The sequence below is a fragment of the Salvelinus fontinalis genome, chromosome 12 (genome assembly GCF_029448725.1).
Source record: "Salvelinus fontinalis isolate EN_2023a chromosome 12, ASM2944872v1, whole genome shotgun sequence".
NCBI lineage: Eukaryota > Metazoa > Chordata > Actinopteri > Salmoniformes > Salmonidae > Salvelinus > Salvelinus fontinalis.
In genome coordinates, this window is record NC_074676.1 from 54915450 (window position 1) to 54938465 (window position 23016).

Here is a 23016-nt window from a genome sequence, read left to right on the forward strand (position 1 = left end):
TCAGATAGAGTCTGGTTAACCGTGGGGTCATGTGACTCATCGGTGTAGCCTAGTGATTGGTTGTTCACCAACGGCTCTGATTGACCAAATTGGTCACTGCTTTTTGACTATTATCTGCAGATAAATATGGAAACATTCGATGAATATGTTGAATCCTCACTGCAGGAACAATAGGGTAGTGGAGACGAGAGAGCCTCATTCTGATGAATATGTTGAATCCTCACTGCAGGAACAATAGGGTAGTGGAGACGAGAGCCTCATTCTGATGAATATGTTGAATCCTCACTGCAGGAACAATAGGGTAGTGGAGACGAGAGAGCCTCATTCTGATGAATATGTTGAATCCTCACTGCAGGAACAATAGGGTAGTGGAGACGAGAGAGCCTCATTCTGATGAAGGTGTTGAATCCTCACTGCAGGAACAATAGGGTAGTGGAGACGAGAGCCTCATTCTGATGAATATGTTGAATCCTCACTGCAGGAACAATAGGGTAGTGGAGACGAGAGAGCCTCATTCTGATGAAGGTGTTGAATCCTCACTGCAGGAACAATAGGGTAGTGGAGACGAGAGCCTCATTCTGATGAATATGTTGAATCCTCACTGCAGGAACAATAGGGTAGTGGAGACGAGAGAGCCTCATTCTGATGAATATGTTGAATCCTCACTGCAGGAACAATAGGGTAGTGGAGACGAGAGAGCCTCATTCTGATGAATATGTTGAATCCTCACTGCAGGAACAATAGGGTAGTGGAGACGAGAGCCTCATTCTGATGAATATGTTGAATCCTCACTGCAGGAACAATAGGGTAGTGGAGACGAGAGAGCCTCATTCTGATGAATATGTTGACGCCTCACTGCAGGAACAATAGGGTAGTGGAGACGAGAGCCTCATTCTGATGAATATGTTGAATCCCCACTGCAGGAACAATAGGGTAGTGGAGACGAGAGCCTCATTCTGATGAATATGTTGAATCCTCACTGCAGGAACAATAGGGTAGTGGAGACGAGAGCCTCATTCTGATGAATATGTTGAATCCCCACTGCAGGAACAATAGGGTAGTGGAGACGAGAGCCTCATTCTGATGAAGGTGTTGAATCCTCACTGCAGGAACAATAGGGTAGTGGAGACGAGAGCCTCATTCTGATGAATATGTTGAATCCTCACTGCAGGAACAATAGGGTAGTGGAGACGAGAGCCTCATTCTGATGAATATGTTGAATCCTCACTGCAGGAACAATAGGGTAGTGGAGACGAGAGACTCATTCTGATGAATATGTTGAATCCTCACTGCAGGAACAATAGGGTAGTGGAGACGAGAGAGCCTCATTCTGATGAATATGTTGAATCCTCACTGCAGGAACAATAGGGTAGTGGAGACGAGAGCCTCATTCTGATGAATATGTTGAATCCTCACTGCAGGAACAATAGGGTAGTGGAGACGAGAGCCTCATTCTGATGAATATGTTGAATCCTCACTGCAGGAACAATAGGGTAGTGGAGATGAGAGCCTCATTCTGATGAATATGTTGAATCCTCACTGCAGGAACAATAGGGTAGTGGAGACGAGAGCCTCATTCTGATGAATATGTTGAATCCTCACTGCAGGAACAATAGGGTAGTGGAGACGAGAGAGCCTCATTCTGATGAATATGTTGAATCCTCACTGTAGGAACAATAGGGTAGTGGAGACGAGAGCCTCATTCTGATGATGTAGAATCCTCACTGCAGGAACAATAGGGTAGTGGAGACGAGAGCCTCATTCTGATGAATATGTTGAATCCTCACTGCAGGAACAATAGGGTATTGGAGACGAGAGCCTCATTCTGATGAATATGTTGAATCCTCACTGCAGGAACAATAGGGTAGTGGAGACGAGAGCCTCATTCTGATGAATATGTTGAATCCTCACTGCAGGAACAATAGGGTTAGTGGAGACGAGAGCCTCATTCTGATGAATATGTTGAATCCTCACTGCAGGAACAGTAGGGTAGTGGAGACGAGAGCCTCATTCTGATGAATATGTTGAATCCTCACTGCAGGAACAATAGGGTAGTGGAGACGAGAGAGCCTCATTCTGATGAATATGTTGAATCCTCACTGCAGGAACAATAGGGTAGTGGAGACGAGAGCCTCATTCTGATGAATATGTTGAATCCTCACTGTAGGAACAATAGGGTAGTGGAGACGAGAGCCTCATTCTGATGAATATGTTGAATCCTCACTGCAGGAACAATAGGGTAGTGGAGACGAGAGCCTCATTCTGATGAATATGTTGAATCCTCACTGCAGGAACAATAGGGTAGTGGAGACGAGAGCCTCATTCTGATGAATATGTTGAATCCTCACTGCAGGAACAATAGGGTATTGGAGACGAGAGAGCCTCATTCTGATGAATATGTTGAATCCTCACTGCAGGAACAATAGGGTAGTGGAGACGAGAGAGCCTCATTCTGATGAATATGTTGAATCCTCACTGCAGGAACAATAGGGTAGTGGAGACGAGAGAGCCTCATTCTGATGAATATGTTGAATCCTCACTGCAGGAACAATAGGGTAGTGGAGACGAGAGAGCCTCATTCTGATGAATATGTTGAATCCTCACTGCAGGAGCAATAGGGTAGTGGAGACGAGAGAGCCTCATTCTGATGAATATGTTGAATCCTCACTGCAGGAACAATAGGGTAGTGGAGACGAGAGAGCCTCATTCTGATGAATATGTTGAATCCTCACTGCAGGAACAATAGGGTAGTGGAGACGAGAGAGCCTCATTCTGATGAATATGTTGAATCTTCACTGCAGGAACAATAGGGTAGTGGAGACGAGAGCCTCATTCTGATGAATATGTTGAATCCTCACTGCAGGAACAATAGGGTAGTGGAGACGAGAGCCTCATTCTGATGAAGATGTTGAATCCTCACTGTAGGAACAATAGGGTAGTGGAGACGAGAGCCTCATTCTGATGAAGGTGTTGAATCCTCACTGTAGGAACAATAGGGTAGTGAAGACGAGAGCCTCATTCTGATGAATATGTTGAATCCTCACTGCAGGAACAATAGGGTAGTGGAGACGAGAGCCTCATTCTGATGAATATGTTGAATCCTCACTGCAGGAACAATAGGGTAGTGGAGACGAGAGAGCCTCATTCTGATGAATATGTTGAATCCTCACTGCAGGAACAATAGGGTAGTGGAGACGAGAGCCTCATTCTGATGAAGATGTTGAATCCTCACTGCAGGAACAATAGGGTAGTGGAGACGAGAGCCTCATTCTGATGAATATGTTGAATCCTCACTGCAGGAACAATAGGGTAGTGGAGACGAGAGAGCCTCATTCTGATGAATATGTTGAATCCTCACTGCAGGAACAATAGGGTAGTGGAGACGAGAGCCTCATTCTGATGAAGGTGTTGAATCCTCACTGCAGGAACAATAGGGTAGTGGAGACGAGAGAGCCTCATTCTGATGAATATGTTGAATCCTCACTGCAGGAACAATAGGGTAGTGGAGACGAGAGCCTCATTCTGATGAATATGTTGAATCCTCACTGCAGGAACAATAGGGTAGTGGAGACGAGAGAGCCTCATTCTGATGAATATGTTGAATCCTCACTGCAGGAACAATAGGGTAGTGGAGACGAGAGCCTCATTCTGATGAATATGTTGAATCCTCACTGCAGGAACAATAGGGTAGTGGAGACGAGAGAGCCTCATTCTGATGAATATGTTGAATCCTCACTGCAGGAACAATAGGGTAGTGGAGACGAGAGCCTCATTCTGATGAATATGTTGAATCCTCACAGCAGGAACAATAGGGTAGTGGAGACGAGAGAGCCTCATTCTGATGAATATGTTGAATCCTCACTGCAGGAACAATAGCGTAGTGGAGACGAGAGAGCCTCATTCTGATGAATATGTTGAATCCTCACTGCAGGAACAATAGGGTAGTGGAGACGAGAGCCTCATTCTGATGAATATGTTGAATCCTCACAGCAGGAACACTAGGGTAGTGGAGACGAGAGAGCCTCATTCTGATGAATATGTTGAATCCTCACTGCAGGAACAATAGGGTAGTGGAGACGAGAGCCTCATTCTGATGAATATGTTGAATCCTCACTGCAGGAACAATAGGGTAGTGGAGACGAGAGCCTCATTCTGATGAAGATGCTGAATCCTCACTGCAGGAACAATAGGGTAGTGGAGACGAGAGAGCCTCATTCTGATGAATATGTTGAATCCTCACTGCAGGAACAATAGGGTAGTGGAGACGAGAGCCTCATTCTGATGAATATGTTGAATCCTCACTGCAGGAACAATAGGGTAGTGGAGACGAGAGAGCCTCATTCTGATGAATATGTTGAATCCTCACTGCAGGAACAATAGGGTAGTGGAGACGAGAGAGCCTAATTCTGATGAATATGTTGAATCCTCACTGCAGGAACAATAGGGTAGTGGAGACGAGAGACTCATTCTGATGAATATGTTGAATCCTCACTGCAGGAACAATAGGGTAGTGGAGACGAGAGCCTCATTCTGATGAATATGTTGAATCCTCACAGCAGGAACACTAGGGTAGTGGAGACGAGAGAGCCTCATTCTGATGAATATGTTGAATCCTCACTGCAGGAACAATAGGGTAGTGGAGACGAGAGCCTCATTCTGATGAATATGTTGAATCCTCACTGCAGGAACAATAGGGTAGTGGAGACGAGAGCCTCATTCTGATGAATATGTTGAATCCTCACTGCAGGAACAATAGGGTAGTGGAGACGAGAGCCTCATTCTGATGAATATGTTGAATCCTCACTGCAGGAACAATAGGGTAGTGGAGACGAGAGCCTCATTCTGATGAAGATGCTGAATCCTCACTGCAGGAACAATAGGGTAGTGGAGACGAGAGACTCATTCTGATGAATATGTTGAATCCTCACTGCAGGAACAATAGGGTAGTAGAGACGAGAGCCTCATTCTGATGAATATGTTGAATCCTCACTGCAGGAACAATAGGGTAGTGGAGACGAGAGAGCCTCATTCTGATGAATATGTTGAATCCTCACTGCAGGAACAATAGGGTAGTGGAGACGAGAGAGCCTAATTCTGATGAATATGTTGAATCCTCACTGCAGGAACAATAGGGTAGTGGAGACGAGAGACTCATTCTGATGAATATGTTGAATCCTCACTGCAGGAACAATAGGGTAGTGGAGACGAGAGAGCCTCATTCTGATGAATATGTTGAATCCTCACTGCAGGAACAATAGGGTAGAGGAGACGAGAGAGCCTCATTCTGATGAATATGTTGAATCCTCACTGCAGGACCAATAGGGTAGTGGAGACGAGAGAGCCTCATTCTGATGAATATTTTGAATCCTCACTGCAGGAACAATAGGGTTAGTGGAGACGAGAGCCTCATTCTGATGAAGGTGTTGAATCCTCACTGCAGGAACAATAGGGTAGTGGAGACGAGAGCCTCATTCTGATGAATATGTTGAATCCTCACTGCAGGAACAATAGGGTAGTGGAGACGAGAGCCTCATTCTGATGAAGATGTTGAATCCTCACTGCAGGAACAATAGGCTAGTGGAGACGAGAGCCTCATTCTGATGAATATGTTGAATCCTCACTGCAGGAACAATAGGGTAGTGGAGACGAGAGCCTCATTCTGATGAATATGTTGAATCCTCACTGCAGGAACAATAGGGTAGTGGAGACGAGAGAGCCTCATTCTGATGAATATGTTGAATCCTCACTGCAGGAACAATAGGGTAGTGGAGACGAGAGCCTCATTCTGATGAATATGTTGAATCCTCACTGCAGGAACAATAGGGTATTGGAGACGAGAGCCTCATTCTGATGATGTAGAATCCTCACTGTAGGAACAATAGGGTAGTGGAGACGAGAGAGCCTCATTCTGATGAATATGTTGAATCCTCACTGCAGGAACAATAGGGTAGTGGAGACGAGAGCCTCATTCTGATGAATATGTTGAATCCTCACTGCAGGAACAATAGGGTAGTGGAGACGAGAGCCTCATTCTGATGAATATGTTGAATCCTCACTGCAGGAACAATAGGGTAGTGGAGACGAGAGAGCCTCATTCTGATGAATATGTTGAATCCTCACTGCAGGAACAATAGGGTAGTGGAGACGAGAGAGCCTCATTCTGATGAATATGTTGAATCCTCACTGCAGGAACAATAGGGTAGTGGAGACGAGAGCCTCATTCTGATGAATATGTTGAATCCTCACTGCAGGAACAATAGGGTAGTGGAGACGAGAGCCTCATTCTGATGAATATGTTGAATCCTCACTGCAGGAACAATAAGGTAGTGAAGACGAGAGCCTCATTCTGATGAATATGTTGAATCCTCACTGCAGGAACAATAGGGTAGTGGAGACGAGAGCCTCATTCTGATGAATATGTTGAATCCTCACTGCAGGAACAATAGGGTAGTGAAGACGAGAGCCTCATTCTGATGAATATGTTGAATCCTCACTGCAGGAACAATAGGGTAGTGGAGACGAGAGCCTCATTCTGATGAATATGTTGAATCCTCACTGCAGGAACAATAGGGTAGTGGAGACGAGAGCCTCATTCTGATGAATATGTTGAATCCTCACTGCAGGAACAATAGGGTAGTGGAGACGAGAGCCTCATTCTGATGAAGATGTTGAATCCTCACTGCAGGAACAATAGGGTAGTGGAGACGAGAGCCTCATTCTGATGATGTAGAATCCTCACTGTAGGAACAATAGGGTAGTGGAGACGAGAGAGCCTCATTCTGATAAATATGTTGAATCCTCACTGCAGGAACAATAGGGTAGTGGAGACGAGAGCCTCATTCTGATGAATATGTTGAATCCTCACTGCAGGAACAATAGGGTAGTGGAGACGAGAGCCTCATTCTGATGAATATGTTGAATCCTCACTGCAGGAACAATAGGGTAGTGGAGACGAGAGAGCCTCATTCTGATGAATATGTTGAATCCTCACTGCAGGAACAATAGGGTAGTGGAGACGAGAGAGCCTCATTCTGATGAATATGTTGAATCCTCACTGCAGGAACAATAGGGTATTGGAGACGAGAGCCTCATTCTGATGAATATGTTGAATCCTCACTGCAGGAACAATAGGGTAGTGGAGACGAGAGCCTCATTCTGATGAAGATGTTGAGACCTCACTGCAGGAACAATAGGGTAGTGGAGACGAGAGCCTCATTCTGATGAATATGTTGAATCCTCACTGCAGGAACAATAGGGTAGTGGAGACGAGAGAGCCTCATTCTGATGAATATGTTGAATCCTCACTGCAGGAACAATAGGGTAGTGGAGACGAGAGCCTCATTCTGATGAATATGTTGAATCCTCACTGCAGGAACAATAGGGTAGTGGAGACGAGAGCCTCATTCTGATGAATATGTTGAATCCTCACTGCAGGAACAATAGGGTAGTGGAGACGAGAGCCTCATTCTGATGAATATGTTGAATCCTCACTGCAGGAACAATAGGGTAGTGGAGACGAGAGCCTCATTCTGATGAATATGTTGAATCCTCACTGCAGGAACAATAGGGTAGTGGAGACGAGAGAGCCTCATTCTGATGAATATGTTGAATCCTCACTGCAGGAACAATAGGGTAGTGGAGACGAGAGCCTCATTCTGATGAATATGTTGAATCCTCACTGCAGGAACAATAAGGTAGTGAAGACGAGAGCCTCATTCTGATGAATATGTTGAATCCTCACTGCAGGAACAATAGGGTAGTGGAGACGAGAGCCTCATTCTGATGAATATGTTGAATCCTCACTGCAGGAACAATAGGGTAGTGAAGACGAGAGCCTCATTCTGATGAATATGTTGAATCCTCACTGCAGGAACAATAGGGTAGTGGAGACGAGAGCCTCATTCTGATGAATATGTTGAATCCTCACTGCAGGAACAATAGGGTAGTGGAGACGAGAGCCTCATTCTGATGAATATGTTGAATCCTCACTGCAGGAACAATAGGGTAGTGGAGACGAGAGCCTCATTCTGATGAAGATGTTGAATCCTCACTGCAGGAACAATAGGGTAGTGGAGACGAGAGCCTCATTCTGATGAATATGTTGAATCCTCACTGCAGGAACAATAGGGTAGTGGAGACGAGAGAGCCTCATTCTGATGAATATGTTGAATCCTCACTGCAGGAACAATAGGGTAGTGGAGACGAGAGAGCCTCATTCTGATGAATATGTTGAATCCTCACTGCAGGAACAATAGGGTAGTGGAGACGAGAGCCTCATTCTGATGAATATGTTGAATCCTCACTGCAGGAACAATAGGGTAGTGGAGACGAGAGCCTCATTCTGATGAATATGTTGAATCCTCACTGCAGGAACAATAGGGTAGTGGAGACGAGAGCCTCATTCTGATGAATATGTTGAATCCTCACTGCAGGAACAATAGGGTAGTGGAGACGAGAGCCTCATTCTGATGAATATGTTGAATCCTCACTGCAGGAACAATAAGGTAGTGAAGACGAGAGCCTCATTCTGATGAATATGTTGAATCCTCACTGCAGGAACAATAGGGTAGTGGAGACGAGAGCCTCATTCTGATGAATATGTTGAATCCTCACTGCAGGAACAATAGGGTAGTGAAGACGAGAGCCTCATTCTGATGAATATGTTGAATCCTCACTGCAGGAACAATAGGGTAGTGGAGACGAGAGCCTCATTCTGATGAATATGTTGAATCCTCACTGCAGGAACAATAGGGTAGTGGAGACGAGAGCCTCATTCTGATGAATATGTTGAATCCTCACTGCAGGAACAATAGGGTAGTGGAGACGAGAGCCTCATTCTGATGAAGATGTTGAATCCTCACTGCAGGAACAATAGGGTAGTGGAGACGAGAGCCTCATTCTGATGATGTAGAATCCTCACTGTAGGAACAATAGGGTAGTGGAGACGAGAGAGCCTCATTCTGATAAATATGTTGAATCCTCACTGCAGGAACAATAGGGTAGTGGAGACGAGAGCCTCATTCTGATGAATATGTTGAATCCTCACTGCAGGAACAATAGGGTAGTGGAGACGAGAGCCTCATTCTGATGAATATGTTGAATCCTCACTGCAGGAACAATAGGGTAGTGGAGACGAGAGAGCCTCATTCTGATGAATATGTTGAATCCTCACTGCAGGAACAATAGGGTAGTGGAGACGAGAGAGCCTCATTCTGATGAATATGTTGAATCCTCACTGCAGGAACAATAGGGTAGTGGAGACGAGAGCCTCATTCTGATGAATATGTTGAATCCTCACTGCAGGAACAATAGGGTAGTGGAGACGAGAGCCTCATTCTGATGAAGATGTTGAGACCTCACTGCAGGAACAATAGGGTAGTGGAGACGAGAGCCTCATTCTGATGAATATGTTGAATCCTCACTGCAGGAACAATAGGGTAGTGGAGACGAGAGAGCCTCATTCTGATGAATATGTTGAATCCTCACTGCAGGAACAATAGGGTAGTGGAGACGAGAGCCTCATTCTGATGAATATGTTGAATCCTCACTGCAGGAACAATAGGGTAGTGGAGACGAGAGCCTCATTCTGATGAATATGTTGAATCCTCACTGCAGGAACAATAGGGTAGTGGAGACGAGAGCCTCATTCTGATGAATATGTTGAATCCTCACTGCAGGAACAATAGGGTAGTGGAGACGAGAGCCTCATTCTGATGAATATGTTGAATCCTCACTGCAGGAACAATAGGGTAGTGGAGACGAGAGAGCCTCATTCTGATGAATATGTTGAATCCTCACTGCAGGAACAATAGGGTAGTGGAGACGAGAGCCTCATTCTGATGAATATGTTGAATCCTCACTGCAGGAACAATAGGGTAGTGGAGACGAGAGCCTCATTCTGATGAATATGTTGAATCCTCACTGCAGGAACAATAGGGTAGTGGAGACGAGAGCCTCATTCTGATGAATATGTTGAATCCTCACTGCAGGAACAATAGGGTAGTGGAGACGAGAGCCTCATTCTGATGAAGGTGTTGAATCCTCACTGCAGGAACAATTTTTAATCTTGAGTTTTAATGTTATAAATAGCTTTTAATGTTCTTTAACTTATAAAGTAGTCCTGATCATAATCGCCTAGACGATAACCAAAACAACTACCACACTGAAGTCATACATTTTCAGTTATTTAAATTGTCTTCTTACTCTACACCACAACTCATTTGACCAATCAGGTAAAGCTGTTAAAGTATTCAATCTATTTAGCTGTGTATTTCAGATGAAATCAAGGCATTAGACTGCACCACAGGAGGTCGTTCTGCACAAACTATTTCAGGGGTATGTCTTCCCCCGGATTCCCACATCCCAGAACTCCCTGGCCGGCTACTTTTATGTTTGGCCCCACTTACTTACAGAAATCACTGAAGACAGCACAAACAGATCTGGGACCAGGTTAAGTCGGCAGTAGGTTCACTCTAGCGAAGCTATCATCTTCTGACTTGATCAAGATGTTGTCCTACCACTGAAACTTCTGGATGCCAGAGTCCTCGATTGAACAGGGAGGGAATGACTGTAATTACAGCTAAATGAATGGTCTCAGTTGAAACCAGACTCTCAGAGCTGAGTCAGAAGCAGCATGTGGACTGGTTGTGGTGATGTTATAGAGGAATCTGTTACTGAATATCACTTTAGAAGTTTCCTAAATGTTTGGTGATGATGTGTGAAGTAACTTTCCTGCCAGATACATGAATGTTTTGGCGTCACCTTTGACCTTTTTAAACGTGTTGTCTGGAGTTTTACTGTTCTCTATTGCCAGGGAAGGAGAGTTGTCACCGGTCGAGTGGGACTCTGGCAAATAGTATATATTCTTGTTGATGTTGATGCAAACTTCCATTTTGGTTCATTAATTAATCTTTGACTTTTCAGATGATTCCAAAGGGAAACGCCAAAGAAAGATCCTGTACAAGACCCAGAATTACCTGAACCTCTACGCTGCTGATGGTCTCCGGACTCTCTGCATCGCAAAAAAGGTACCGCAGCAATCAGCAATACAACAATACATCTTTAACACTAATAGGACTTTTATTTTGAAACTATTTCCATCATTAAGCTCATTCACATGAGAAATCAGGCCTGGGCCAAAAGCAAGGAAAACTGACTCTGTAGTGGACTGGAAAACTTTCAGACAATTGAGAAACAGATGTACTATCTGGTCTCTGGCATCATAACAAAGAAGATGAATGGGATACGTGATGCTTTTAATCATTTTATCTCGGCTTTTCACTTGACAGAAACTTTGGTTTTAATGTACTCCACCTAACCTGATGGTTATACCTGGTACTATCCCCAGGGTCTGGAAGGAGACCCATGTACTCCCCCTAACCTGATATTATACCTGGTACTATCCCCAGGACCATGTACTCCCCGTAACCTGATATTATACCTGGTATTATCCCCAGGCCCATGTACTCCCCCTAACCTGATATTATACCTGGTACTATCCCCAGGACCATGTACTCCCCGTAACCTGATATTATACCTGGTACTATCCCCAGGTCCATGTACTCCCCCTAACCTGATATTATACCTGGTACTATCCCCAGGCCCATGTACTCCCCCTAACCTGATATAATACCTGGTACTATCCCCAGGTCCATGTACTCCCCCTAACCTGATATTATACCTGGTACTATCCCCAGGTCCATGTACTCCCCCTAACCTGATATTATACCTGGTACTATCCCCAGGGTCTGGAAGGAGGTCCATGTACTCCCCCTAACCTGATATTATACCTGGTACTATCCCCAGGTCCATGTACTCCCTCTAACCTGATATTATACCTGGTACTATCCCCAGGGTCTGGAAGGAGACCCATGTACTCCCCCTAACCTGATATTATACCTGGTACTATCCCCAGGCCCATGTACTCCCCCTAACCTGATATTATACCTGGTACTATCCCCAGGTCCATGTACTCCCCCTAACCTGATATTATACCTGGTACTATCCCCAGGACCATGTACTCCCCCTAACCTGATATTATACCTGGTACTATCCCCAGGTCCATGTACTCCCCCTAACCTGATATTATACCTGGTACTATCCCCAGGTCCATGTACTCCCCCTAACCTGATATTATACCTGGTACTATCCCCAGGACCATGTACTCCCCCTAACCTGATATTATACCTGGTACTATCCCCAGGACCATGTACTCCCTCTAACCTGATATTATACCTGGTACTATCCCCAGGACCATGTACTCCCCCTAACCTGATATTATACCTGGTACTATCCCCAGGCCCATGTACTCCCCCTAACCTGATATTATACCTGGTACTATCCCCAGGGTCTGGAAGGAGACCCATGTACTCCCTCTAACCTGATATTATACCTGGTACTATCCCCAGGCCCATGTACTCCACCTAACCTGATATTATACCTGGTACTATCCCCAGGACCATGTACTCCCCCTAACCTGATATTATACCTGGTACTATCCCCAGGACCATGTACTCCCCCTAACCTGATATTATACCTGGTACTATCCCCAGGGTCTGGAAGGAGACCCATGTACTCCCCCTAACCTGATGATTATACCTGGTACTATCCCCAGGTCCATGTACTCCCCCTAACCTGATATTATACCTGGTACTATCCCCAGGCCCATGTACTCCCCCTAACCTGATATTATACCTGGTACTATCCCCAGGGTCTGGAAGGAGGTCCATGTACTCCCCCTAACCTGATGATTATACCTGGTACTATCCCCAGGTCCATGTACTCCCCCTAACCTGATATTATACCTGGTACTATCCCCAGGGCCTGGAAGGAGACCCATGTACTCCCCCTAACCTGATATTATACCTGGTACTATCCCCAGGGTCTGGAAGGAGACCCATGTACTCCCCCTAACCTGATGATTATACCTGGTACTATCCCCAGGCCCATGTACTCCCCCTAACCTGATATTATACCTGGTACTATCCCCAGGCCCATGTACTCCCTCTAACCTGATATTATACCTGGTACTATCCCCAGGGTCTGGAAGGAGGTCCATGTACTCCCTCTAACCTGATATTATACCTGGTACTATCCCCAGGTCCATGTACTCCCCCTAACCTGATATAATACCTGGTACTATCCCCAGGACCATGTACTCCCCCTAACCTGATATTATACCTGGTACTATCCCCAGGTCCATGTACTCCCCCTAACCTGATGGTTATACCTGGTACTATCCCCAGGGTCTGGAAGGAGACCCATGTACTCCCCCTAACCTGATATTATACCTGGTACTATCCCCAGGGTCTGGAAGGAGACCCATGTACCCCCCCTAACCTGATATTATACCTGGTACTATCCCCAGGTCCATGTACTCCCCCTAACCTGATATTATACCTGGTACTATCCCCAGGGTCTGGAAGGAGGTCCATGTACTCCCCCTAACCTGATATTATACCTGGTACTATCCCCAGGTCCATGTACTCCCCCTAACCTGATATTATACCTGGTACTATCCCCAGGGTCTGGAAGGAGACCCATGTACTCCCCCTAACCTGATATTATACCTGGTACTATCCCCAGGCCCATGTACTCCCCCTAACCTGATATTATACCTGGTACTATCCCCAGGTCCATGTACTCCCCCTAACCTGATATTATACCTGGTACTATCCCCAGGGTCTGGAAGGAGACCCATGTACTCCCCCTAACCTGATATTATACCTGGTACTATCCCCAGGCCCATGTACTCCCCCTAACCTGATATTGTACCTGGTCTATCCCCAGGTCCATGTACTCCCCCTAACCTGATATTATACCTGGTATTATCCCCAGGTCCATGTACTCCCCCTAACCTGATGATTATACCTGGTCTATCCCCAGGTCCATGTACTCCCCCTAACCTGATATTATACCTGGTATTATCCCCAGGTCCATGTACTCCCCCTAACCTGATGATTATACCTGGTCTATCCCCAGGTCCATGTACTCCCCCTAACCTGATATTATACCTGGTATTATCCCCAGGTCCATGTACTCCCCCTAACCTGATGATTATACCTGGTACTATCCCCAGGTCCATGTACTCCCCGTAACCTGATATTATACCTGGTACTATCCCCAGGGTCTGGAAGGAGGCCCATGTACTCCCCCTAACCTGATGATTATACCTGGTACTATCCCCAGGTCCCTGTACTCCCCCTAACCTGATATTATACCTGGTCTATCCCCAGGTCCATGTACTCCCCCTAACCTGATATTATACCTGGTATTATCCCCAGGTCCATGTACTCCCCCTAACCTGATGATTATACCTGGTCTATCCCCAGGTCCATGTACTCCCCCTAACCTGATGATTATACCTGGTCTATCCCCAGGTCCATGTACTCCCCCTAACCTGATGGTTATACCTGGTACTATCCCCAGGCCCATGTACTCCCCCTAACCTGATATTATACCTGGTCTATCCCCAGGTCCATGTACTCCCCCTAACCTGATATTATACCTGGTATTATCCCCAGGTCCATGTACTCCCCCTAACCTGATGATTATACCTGGTCTATCCCCAGGTCCATGTACTCCCCCTAACCTGATATTATACCTGGTATTATCCCCAGGTCCATGTACTCCCCCTAACCTGATATTATACCTGGTCTATCCCCAGGTCCATGTACTCCCCCTAACCTGATATTATACCTGGTATTATCCCCAGGTCCATGTACTCCCCCTAACCTGATGATTATACCTGGTCTATCCCCAGGTCCATGTACTCCCCCTAACCTGATATTATACCTGGTATTATCCCCAGGTCCATGTACTCCCCCTAACCTGATGATTATACCTGGTCTATCCCCAGGTCCATGTACTCCCCCTAACCTGATATTATACCTGGTACTATCCCCAGGGTCTGGAAGGAGGCCCATGTACTCCCCCTAACCTGATATTATACCTGGTACTATCCCCAGGTCCATGTACTCCCCCTAACCTGATGATTATACCTGGTACTATCCCCAGGGTCTGGAAGGAGGTCCATGTACTCCCCCTAACCTGATATTATACCTGGTACTATCCCCAGGCCCATGTACTCCCCCTAACCTGATATTATACCTGGTACTATCCCCAGGGTCTGGAAGGAGACCCATGTACTCCCCCTAACCTGATATTATACCTGGTACTATCCCCAGGTCCATGTACTCCCCCTAACCTGATGATTATACCTGGTCTATCCCCAGGTCCATGTACTCCCCCTAACCTGATATTATACCTGGTACTATCCCCAGGGTCTGGAAGGAGGCCCATGTACTCCACCTAACCTGATATTATACCTGGTACTATCCCCAGGCCCATGTACTCCCCCTAACCTGATATTATACCTGGTACTATCCCCAGGCCCATGTACTCCCCCTAACCTGATATTATACCTGGTACTATCCCCAGGACCATGTACTCCCCCTAACCTGATATTATACTTGGTACTATCCCCAGGGTCTGGAAGGAGACCCATGTACTCCCCCTAACCTGATATTATACCTGGTACTATCCCCAGGGTCTGGAAGGAGACCAATGTACTCCCTCTAACCTGATATTATACCTGGTACTATCCCCAGGGTCTGGAAGGAGACCCATGTACTCCCCCTAACCTGATATTATACCTGGTACTATCCCCAGGGTCTGGAAGGAGACCCATGTACTCCACCTAACCTGATGATTATACCTGGTACTATCCCCAGGGTCTGGAAGGAGACCCATGTACTCCCCCTAACCTGATGATTATACCTGGTACTATCCCCAGGGTCTGGAAGGAGACCCATGTACTCCCCCTAACCTGATATTATACCTGGTACTATCCCCAGGGTCTGGAAGGAGACCCATGTACTCCCCCTAACCTGATATTATACCTGGTACTATCCCCAGGCCCATGTACTCCCCCTAACCTGATATTATACCTGGTACTATCCCCAGGCCCATGTACTCCCCCTGACCTGATATTATACCTGGTACTATCCCCAGGGTCTGGAAGGAGGTCCATGTACTCCCCCTAACCTGATATTATACCTGGTACTATCCCCAGGTCCATGTACTCCCCCTAACCTGATATTATACCTGGTACTATCCCCAGGCCCATGTACTCCCCCTAACCTGATATTATACCTGGTACTATCCCCAGGTCCATGTACTCCCCCTAACCTGATATTATACCTGGTACTATCCCCAGGGTCTGGAAGGAGGCCCATGTACTCCCCCTAACCTGATGATTATACCTGGTACTATCCCCAGGGTCTGGAAGGAGACCCATGTACTCCCCCTAACCTGATATTATACCTGGTACTATCCCCAGGGTCTGGAAGGAGGCCAATGTACTCCCCCTAACCCGATATTATACCTGGTACTATCCCCAGGTCCATGTACTCCCCCTAACCTGATATTATACCTGGTACTATCCCCAGGTCCATGTACTCCCCCTAACCTGATATTATACCTGGTACTATCCCCAGGTCCATGTACTCCCCCTAACCTGATATTATACCTGGTACTATCCCCAGGGTCTGGAAGGAGGCCCATGTACTCCCCCTAACCTGATATTATACCTGGTACTATCCCCAGGTCCATGTACTCCCCCTAACCTGATATTATACCTGGTACTATCCCCAGGCCCATGTACTCCCCCTAACCTGATGATTATACCTGGTACTATCCCCAGGTCCATGTACTCCCCCTAACCTGATGATTATACCTGGTACTATCCCCAGGGTCTGGAAGGAGACCCATGTACTCCCCCTAACCTGATATTATACCTGGTACTATCCCCAGGTCCATGTACTCCCCCTAACCTGATATTATACCTGGTACTATCCCCAGGTCCATGTACTCCCCCTAACCTGATATTATACCTGGTACTATCCCCAGGACCATGTACTCCCCGTAACCTGATATTATACCTGGTACTATCCCCAGGTCCATGTACTCCCCCTAACCTGATATTATACCTGGTACTATCCCCAGGGTCTGGAAGGAGACCCATGTACTCCCCCTAACCTGATGATTATACCTGGTACTATCCCCAGGGTCTGGTAGGAGGACCATGTACTCCCCCTAACCTGATATTATACCTGGTACTATCCCCAGGGTCTGGAAGGAGGTCCATGTACTCCCCCTAACCTGATATTATACCTGGTACTATCCCCAGGTCCATGTACTCCCCCTAACCTGATGATTATACCTGGTACTATCCCCAGGGTCTGGAAGGAGGCCCATGTACTCCCCCTAACCTGATATTATACCTGGTACTATCCCCAGGACCATGTACTCCCCCTAACCTGATATTATACCTGGTATTATCCCCAGGCCCATGTACTCCCCCTAACCTGATATTATACCTGGTACTATCCCCAGGTCCATGTACTCCCCCTAACCTGATATTATACCTGGTACTATCCCCAGGGTCTGGAAGGAGACCCATGTACTCCCCCTAACCTGATATTATACCTGGTACTATCCCCAGGTCCATGTACTCCCCGTAACCTGATATTATACCTGGTACTATCCCCAGGCCCATGTACTCCCCCTAACCTGATATTATACCTGGTACTATCCCCAGGCCCATGTACTCCCCCTAACCTGATATTATACCTGGTACTATCCCCAGGTCCATGTACTCCCCTAACCTGATATTATACCTGGTACTATCCCCAGGGTCTGGAAGGAGACCCATGTACTCCCCCTAACCTGATATTATACCTGGTACTATCCCCAGGGTCTGGAAGGAGGTCCATGTACTCCCCCTAACCTGATATTATACCTGGTACTATCCCCAGGTCCATGTACTCCCCCTAACCTGATATTATACCTGGTACTATCCCCAGGCCCATGTACTCCCCCTAACCTGATATTATACCTGGTACTATCTCCAGGGTCTGGAAGGAGGCCCATGTACTCCCCCTAACCTGATGATTATACCTGGTACTATCCCCAGGTCCATGTACTCCCCCTAACCTGATATTATACCTGGTACTATCCCCAGGGTCTGGAAGGAGACCCATGTACTCCCCCTAACCTGATATTATACCTGGTACTATCCCCAGGCCCATGTACTCCCCCTAACCTGATGATTATACCTGGTACTATCCCCAGGTCCATGTACTCCCCCTAACCTGATATTATACCTGGTACTATCCCCAGGCCCATGTACTCCCCCTAACCTGATATTATACCTGGTACTATCCCCAGGCCCATGTACTCCCCCTAACCTGATGATTATACCTGGTACTATCCCCAGGTCCATGTACTCCCCCTAACCTGATATTATACCTGGTACTATCCCCAGGCCCATGTACTCCCCCTAACCTGATATTATACCTGGTACTATCCCCAGGTCCATGTACTCCCCCTAAGCTGATGATTATACCTGGTACTATCCCCAGGCCCATGTACTCCCCCTAACCTGATATTATACCTGGTACTATCCCCAGGGTCTGGAAGGAGGCCCATGTACTCCCTCTAACCTGATATTATACCTGGTACTATCCCCAGGTCCATGTACTCCCCCTAACCTGATATTATACCTGGTACTATCCCCAGGCCCATGTACTCCCCCTAACCTGATGATTATACCTGGTACTATCCCCAGGGTCTGGAAGGAGGTCCATGTACTCCCCCTAACCTGATATTATACCTGGTACTATCCCCAGGTCCATGTACTCCCCCTAACCTGATATTATACCTGGTACTATCCCCAGGTCCATGTACTCCCCCTAACCTGATATTATACCTGGTACTATCCCCAGGCCCATGTACTCCCCCTAACCTGATATTATACCTGGTACTATCCCCAGGTCCATGTACTCCCCCTAACCTGATATTATACCTGGTACTATCCCCAGGGTCTGGAAGGAGGTCCATGTACTCCCCCTAACCTGATATTATACCTGGTACTATCCCCAGGTCCATGTACTCCCCCTAACCTGATATTATACCTGGTACTATCCCCAGGCCCATGTACTCCCCCTAACCTGATATTATACCTGGTACTATCTCCAGGGTCTGGAAGGAGGCCCATGTACTCCCCCTAACCTGATGATTATACCTGGTACTATCCCCAGGTCCATGTACTCCCCCTAACCTGATATTATACCTGGTACTATCCCCAGGGTCTGGAAGGAGACCCATGTACTCCCCCTAACCTGATATTATACCTGGTACTATCCCCAGGCCCATGTACTCCCCCTAACCTGATGATTATACCTGGTACTATCCCCAGGTCCATGTACTCCCCCTAACCTGATATTATACCTGGTACTATCCCCAGGCCCATGTACTCCCCCTAACCTGATATTATACCTGGTACTATCCCCAGGCCCATGTACTCCCCCTAACCTGATGATTATACCTGGTACTATCCCCAGGTCCATGTACTCCCCCTAACCTGATATTATACCTGGTACTATCCCCAGGCCCATGTACTCCCCCTAACCTGATATTATACCTGGTACTATCCCCAGGTCCATGTACTCCCCCTAAGCTGATGATTATACCTGGTACTATCCCCAGGCCCATGTACTCCCCCTAACCTGATATTATACCTGGTACTATCCCCAGGGTCTGGAAGGAGGCCCATGTACTCCCTCTAACCTGATATTATACCTGGTACTATCCCCAGGTCCATGTACTCCCCCTAACCTGATATTATACCTGGTACTATCCCCAGGCCCATGTACTCCCCCTAACCTGATGATTATACCTGGTACTATCCCCAGGGTCTGGAAGGAGGTCCATGTACTCCCCCTAACCTGATATTATACCTGGTACTATCCCCAGGTCCATGTACTCCCCCTAACCTGATATTATACCTGGTACTATCCCCAGGTCCATGTACTCCCCCTAACCTGATATTATACCTGGTACTATCCCCAGGCCCATGTACTCCCCCTAACCTGATATTATACCTGGTACTATCCCCAGGTCCATGTACTCCCCCTAACCTGATATTATACCTGGTACTATCCCCAGGGTCTGGAAGGAGGTCCATGTACTCCCCCTAACCTGATGATTATACCTGGTACTATCCCCAGGCCCATGTACTCCCCCTAACCTGATATTATACCTGGTACTATCCCCAGGTCCATGTACTCCCCCTAACCTGATATTATACCTGGTACTATCCCCAGGGCCTGGAAGGAGGTCCATGTACTCCCCCTAACCTGATATTATACCTGGTACTATCCCCAGGTCCATGTACTCCCCCTAACCTGATATTATACCTGGTACTATCCCCAGGGTCTGGAAGGAGGTCCATGTACTCCCCCTAACCTGATGATTATACCTGGTACTATCCCCAGGCCCATGTACTCCCCCTAACCTGATATTATACCTGGTACTATCCCCAGGTCCATGTACTCCCCCTAACCTGATATTATACCTGGTACTATCCCCAGGCCCATGTACTCCCCCTAACCTGATGATTATACCTGGTCTATCCCCAGGCCCATGTACTCCCCCTAACCTGATGATTATACCTGGTACTATCCCCAGGTCCATGTACTCCCCCTAACCTGATATTATACCTGGTACTATCCCCAAGGTCTGGAAGGAGACCCATGTACTCCCCCTAACCTGATATTATACCTGGTACTATCCCCAGGACCATGTACTCCCCCTAACCTGATATTATACCTGGTACTATCCCCAGGTCCATGTACTCCCCCTAACCTGATATTATACCTGGTACTATCCCCAGGCCCATGTACTCCCCCTAACCTGATATTATACCTGGTACTATCCCCAGGTCCATGTACTCCCCCTAACCTGATATTATACCTGGTACTATCCCCAGGGTCTGGAAGGAGGCCCATGTACTCCCCCTAACCTGATATTATACCTGGTACTATCCCCAGGTCCATGTACTCCCCCTAACCTGATATTATACCTGGTATTATCCCCAGGGTCTGGAAGGAGGCCCATGTACTCCCCCTAACCTGATATTATACCTGGTACTATCCCCAGGACCATGTACTCCCCCTAACCTGATATTATACCTGGTACTATCCCCAGGTCCATGTACTCCCCCTAACCTGATATTATACCTGGTACTATCCCCAGGTCCATGTACTCCCCCTAACCTGATATTATACCTGGTACTATCCCCAGGTCCATGTACTCCCCCTAACCTGATATTATACCTGGTACTATCCCCAGGTCCATGTACTCCCCCTAACCTGATATTATACCTGGTACTATCCCCAGGTCCATGTACTCCCCCTAACCTGATATTATACCTGGTACTATCCCCAGGCCCATGTACTCCCCCTAACCTGATATTATACCTGGTACTATCCCCAGGTCCATGTACTCCCCCTAACCTGATGATTATACCTGGTACTATCCCCAGGGTCTGGAAGGAGGCCCATGTACTCCCCCTAACCTGGTGATTATACCTGGTACTATCCCCAGGCCCATGTACTTCCCCTAACCTGATATTATACCTGGTACTATCCCCAGGGTCTGGAAGGAGGCCCATGTACTCCCCCTAACCTGGTGATTATACCTGGTACTATCCCCAGGTCCATGTACTCCCCCTAACCTGATGATTATACCTGGTCTATCCCCAGGCCCATGTACTCCCCCTAACCTGATGATTATACCTGGTCTATCCCCAGGTCCATGTACTCCCCCTAACCTGATATTATACCTGGTATTATCCCCAGGTCCATGTACTCCCCCTAACCTGATATTATACCTGGTACTATCCCCAGGTCCATGTACTCCCCCTAACCTGATATTATACCTGGTACTATCCCCAGGGTCTGGAAGGAGGTCCATGTACTCCCCCTTGTGACCTAAATAAATATTTCCCTATTTCTCTACTTTCTTGCCTAGCTAAAATATTAGAATCCTTGATTAATTCTCAGCTAAGATCTTATCTTTTGAAATTTATTCTAAATGTTCACTACTGTTCAAAAGTTTGGGGTCACTTAGAAATGTCCTTGCTTTTGAAAGAAAAGCACATTTTTGACCATTAACATAACATCAAATTGATCAGAAATACAGTGGAGACGTTAATGTTGTAAATGACTATTGTAGCTGGAAATAAATACATTTTATTCATGGAATATCTACATAGGAGTACAGAGGCCCATTATCAGCAACCGTCACTCCTGTGTTCCAATCACACGTTGTGTTAGCTAATCAAAGCTTAATAGGCTAATTGATCATTAGAAAACCCTTTTGCAATAAAACTGGCCTTCTTTAGACTAGTTGAGTATCTGGAGTATCAGCATTTGTGGGTTCGATCACAGGCTCAAAATGGTAAGAAACAGAGCTTTCTTCTGAAACTCGTCAGTCTATTCCTGTTCTGAGAAATGAAGGCTATTCCATGCGAGAAATTGCCAAGAAACTGAAGATCTCGTACAACGCTGTGTACTACTCCCTTCACAGAACAGCGCAAACTGGCCCTAACCAGAATAGAAAGAGGAGTGGGAGGCCCCGGTGCACAACTGAGCAGGAGGACAAGTACATTAGCATGTCTAGTTTGAGAAACAGACGCCTCACAAGTCCTCAACTGGCAGCTTTGTTAAATAGTACCTGCAAAACACCAGTCTCAACGTCAACAGTGAAGAGGCGACGCCGGGATCCTGGCCTTCTAGGCAGAGTTGCAAAGAAAAAGCCATATCTCAGACTGCCCAGTAAAAAGAACAGATTAAGATTGGCAAAATAACACAGACACTGGACAGAGGAAGATTGGAAGAAAAAAAAAATGGATAAACGAATCTAAGTTTGAGGTGTTCGGATCACAAAGAAGAACATTCGTGAGACGCAGAAAAAATGAAAAAATGCTGGAGGAGTTCTTGACGCCATCTGTCCTGCATGGTGGAGGCAATGTGATGGTCTGGGGGTGCTTTGGTGGTGGTAAAGTGGGAGATTTGTACAGGATCAAAGGGATCTTGAAGAAGGAAGGCTTTCACTCCATTTTGCCATGGACTGCGCTTAATTGGCGCTTAATTGGAGCCAATTTCCTCCTAC

The 23016-nt window shown here is 46.7% G+C and overlaps 1 protein-coding gene across 1 annotated transcript in view; it reads left to right on the forward strand.

Annotated features, from left to right (window-relative positions):
• Nucleotides 1–23016, forward strand: part of atp10a (ATPase phospholipid transporting 10A) — a 225889-nt gene that overhangs the window by 154386 nt on the left and 48487 nt on the right. The window contains exon 11 of the mRNA XM_055941116.1: nucleotides 10924–11027. Coding sequence (XP_055797091.1) covers nucleotides 10924–11027 — 104 coding nt within the window. The remainder of the gene's footprint in view (nucleotides 1–10923; nucleotides 11028–23016) is intronic.